Raw genomic sequence first — 4,560 nt, forward strand, 5'->3', positions numbered from 1 at the left:
TATATAAATAAAAAACTAGAACTTATAAATATTTTCGTTTAGCTAACATGTTGTTCATAAGTCTGCTATAAAATGTTAATAGAAGCGTGTTAACTCTTGTAAGATGTACAATGCATAGATAAGACATAAATCTATATTTTGTTCCAAGAGTAAAAATTATAATATTTTTATAATATTATTATAATGTGTTCACTAAAACTAAAGAAAAATTATTATACGAAGACAATTTTAACTACTAACTAGCATTAGTTGTTAAAAAATAATAATGATATCAGGTTACTAAGGCACAATATATTGAAAACTAATATTTTTTACTTAATTTGGAGATTATAAAAATAAGTTAGGGAAATACATAATTAAATTAAAAAACAACTTTCTGGTTTTTTTTCAGTACAAAATACATTAAATAGTTAAATCACCAAGTGGAAAATTACTTAGGTTTGTTATAAACTTAATCACTGAAAACTTTTATTGAGACTTTGTCCTTATTTTTTATCTAAATAAGGTTTGACTAAAGATGTGAAACTTGAGTTTAGATAGTCACTTACTTTTTACCCGTTGTTTTTAGTTTCTACAAGGCGCTTTAATATGTGAATACATATAAAAATTCATTTTAAATCCTTAACTAAATCAATTCAATTTTTTATAAACAAGGATTTCATTGCTAAACATAATACCATGTAGACAACACAAACAATTAAAAAAATAACGAAAATAATTCACATAAAAATTAGATAATCAATAAAACAAAAATTAATCAACTTTTGCAGTGGCCACATTTGCACACTATAGCTTTTCCCCTACCGTAATTCCAAGTGAGCTCTTCCCCTTTTTTTATATCAAGTTTGGCGAAAAAGGCCACCTTGCTAAACATTGACTTCTTGTCAGTGTTCACTTCTATGTACTGCATGTTCGGTTTGCAAGAAGTGTTGAAAAACCTCGCTTTGTTTCCGCTAACTGTTGATCAATGGTAAACCCGGAACCTTTTTTTTTGTTAATAAGTATGTTGAGAAAGTAGCTATTATTTAGGTTTTCATACTTAATTTTGCGTCTTTCATATTCATCTTTATATATTATGTCTCCGCAATACTCTGATATGTAATTACCCCTTTTTTTCCATTGTTTTGATGCCCAGCCTCTATCCAAGGTTCTAAAAAGACAAAGCTTACAGATGCTTCCTTTTAGCACAACTCGATTGAGACTCATTGTTTTGTCACATTGGCAGCTTGAATCACTATCATAAACCATATTTTTATTACTAACAAGTTTTACTCTTCCGTCTAATTTGTAATTATTTTCAGGATTGAAGCAGCACTTGACGCGTTTCTTATTTTTTCCTTCATCGGATTTGGTTATGCAGTTATTTTTGCATTTACACGGATTAATATCTGATTCATCATTTTTAGGAAATGCCTGTTCACCTGGATAACTTTTGTTCCATACTAAATATATCGGAAGATATTTATCATCGACTTCGTTTTCAATTTCAATATCAAACTTTGGTTGCAATGCAGTGTTCCTTTCGATTTTTCTTTTTTCAAAAGCTCTTTCGCTTTGTACTTTTTCACTTCATAATCAGAAGTGAATTTAAACTTTTTCTCTTCATTTTTATATTTATACGTTGGGGCACAAAACGAGCTCCTCTTTGCAAAAACCTCTTCAAGACTTATATGGTCTCTTGAGAGATCTTTCTCCTGTTTCTTGTCAGTGCAGTACAGCAGATACTTTTTCTTGTAGTCTCTATAAAAATTTTGAAGATTTTCATCTTGAAAAATTCACGTTTTTCCAATCACAACTGCTCTCAGAAAATCCGAGATGAATTCTACGACTTTCTCATTACTGCTTAATTTTCTCTCAGTTGTGGCACTGACACGAGTCAATTTTTCACAAGTAAAAATATTAATCCATCCTTTCACAGGTTTGTTCGCTTATTCTATTTGACCTTCTAACTTGCTTCATTGATAAAAAACAGCTGTTGAATTTTTTTTGTAAAGTAGCAACAAAATAAAAAAGTTTATTTTATTTACTAATTAAATAAATAAAAAGAAAATTTTTATCAAATATAAAGTTAACAAAAATATAATTTCAAAGCATTTAGTTGCAATTCAACTGTATACCATTATTAATGTAAAAAATGTTTAACTTTTATGTCTGGTTAATAACTTAAATGATCACATAAAGGTCTTAAAATGTTCTAATGTCATAAAATTGAAATTAACAGAAAATAAAATATGTAGTTAAGTACAAACCTAATACATTTAAGTTTGATTTTTTAGAAAATCTAGATATGTGTTAATAAATATTTAGTCAAAATAAAATAAAAGTAGCTCTGTAACGCTTTTTCAGAATTTTTCGAACAGATTGATGTCCATTTTAGATCAGTGAAATATGTATCTTTTTCCTGATTTAATCAATTTTTAAATACAGATATGTAATTAGATCACGATTGCAAACAAGTAAAACAGTTAGTATTTATTATAATTATAATATCTTAACTTATGTTTTTAAAGACAATAATACAAAAGTTAACTAAAATACAATAGACTTGGTAATTACTGATACTGAGAGTTGTTTAATAAACTTAAAGTATCAAAACAAGTAAACATTTTTTTTTCATTGCTTCAGTTACCGTTAAAAAATTAAATGTTTTTTAAATTTACAAACGGGCAAATTTGTACATATTATTAAAATATTAGAAATTTGGAAAAATAAACAATGACTCTTAAGAACAGAGCAAAGTAAGAAAGTTAGAAAAAATATTTTTTTTGGCTAAAACATTGGTTGGAGAAAAATTTCGAAAAAATGTATTTTTTCTAAGGGGACTAATTAAAAGATTGAAACTCCAAACCAATAATTTTTTTTTATTTAAAGGCAAATGAGCGTTTTCTAAAATAAATAAAAATCTTAGTTAGCTTTAAAGACGAGGAAAATAATTGGATCTAAAATTAAGACATTTAAAATGAAAACAAAAATTAATATTGAACCAAGTTGATGCTTGTAAATTTTGTATAGTTAAACCTCTTTTTCAATAAAATTTATTAAACTACGTTATTTTGATAGGATTCTTTAAATAATCTGAATTAAATTTACTTAATATTACAACCCAACTATATATATGGGTAGCTGTCTAAATTGCGCGAGCGTACAAAGTTTGACGAAAACACAAAGTTGCACAAAGATACTTTAGCACTAAGAATAATTTGCACGAGAGCGCAAAATTGCATGAAGATAAGATTGCACGTAGACAAAATTGCACGAAGGTTCACTTTTGCATGAAGACACTTTTGCACGAGGATATATTTTTGCACGAGCAAACAATTTTGCACGCAGACCTTTTTGCACAAAGGGTCATTTTTGCACAAGTGACATTTTAGCACGGTTGGTCAGTTTTGCACGGATTTAGTTTCCTTCCCAGGGACGGGTCAAAATTGCGCGTAGACATTTTTGCATGAGAAGACTCTTTTGCACGAAAAAATTTTTATAATATTAAAAAAATTAAAGAATAAGAACTAAAAAATTTAATAACTAAATAATAGAAAAAGACGAAAAAAAACTATATAATATCTAAAAATTAAAAAAAATTGAATTATCAAATCTAAAAACTAAATAATTAAAAAATTAAGAAAAGCAAAAACACCAAGTAAAAAACTTTAATTCAAAAAATAATCAATTAAAAAAAATTGATAATAAAATAATTATTAAGTAAAAAATAACAAATCAAATGATAGTAGACAAAATAATAACTATATAAAACAAAATGTGTTTATAATATATTTGAGTAAAAAATAATATTTTTAAGTTAAAAAAAATTAACTAAATAATAAATATTTTTTTTATAAGTTAAAAAATAAATAAGATTTATAAAATTTATAAATAAATAAAATAAATAATAAATACATTAAAAAATTCTCCGAAACAAAAGTTAATAAAATATTTAAAAAAAATCAGAATAAATGAAATAAAGATTAAATAAACTTAACAGAAATAATATTATTAAAAAAGTCAAAATGAACAAATTAACTAATAAACAAAAATCGATAAAAAAAATTGTATAAATAAAAATAAAAACTAGACTATAAAATTATATTCTAACCGTTATTAAAATATAATTACCAAAATAAGTTTTGTTTATATTAATAGATTTTTTTGTTAAAAATAGAAGTTTAATAATTGTAGCTGTTGTATTATTTTCTTTGTTTCATTTTATTCAATAGCTTGTATCTCCTTTTTATTTTACAAACGTAAGAATATATATAATAAACAATGAACTTTACCGCAAGATCAACAACAACAGCATCTGAGACAATCCTACGACCGGTTTCGTCCTTATTAGGACTCATCAGGCAGGGATAGTCGCGAGAAACCGCTATTGTGATCTTAAACAAGCGGGCTTAAGTACAATGTACTGAAGCGACCGTTTGTGGGTAAAGTTGAAAAAATGACACAGCTTAATCATTCACAGCTCAACGTCTCAGACATTGTCATCTTGTGGTGAGATGATAGTCTGTGCTCGTTTGATCAGTTTTAGCAAGTATTTATTTCGGCCATCATCAACAAGTT

General features: G+C 26.2%; 1 protein-coding gene across 1 annotated transcript; it reads right to left on the minus strand.

The window, feature by feature from the left end:
- Positions 1-757: 757 nt before the first annotated feature.
- On the minus strand, positions 758-2,372 carry LOC145835458 (putative histone-lysine N-methyltransferase set-23). The gene is made up of 3 exons (XM_082943056.1): positions 2,359-2,372; positions 1,499-1,740; positions 758-957 (listed from the first exon to the last, which is right to left on the minus strand). The coding sequence occupies exons 1-3, from the start codon at positions 2,370-2,372 to the stop codon at positions 758-760; spliced, it is 456 nt and encodes a 151-aa protein (XP_082799182.1).
- Positions 2,373-4,560: the final 2,188 nt, after the last annotated feature.

The sequence above is a fragment of the Thalia democratica genome, chromosome 1 (assembly GCF_965202585.1).
Source record: "Thalia democratica chromosome 1, ktThaDemo2.hap1.1, whole genome shotgun sequence".
Classification (NCBI taxonomy): domain Eukaryota; kingdom Metazoa; phylum Chordata; class Thaliacea; order Salpida; family Salpidae; genus Thalia; species Thalia democratica.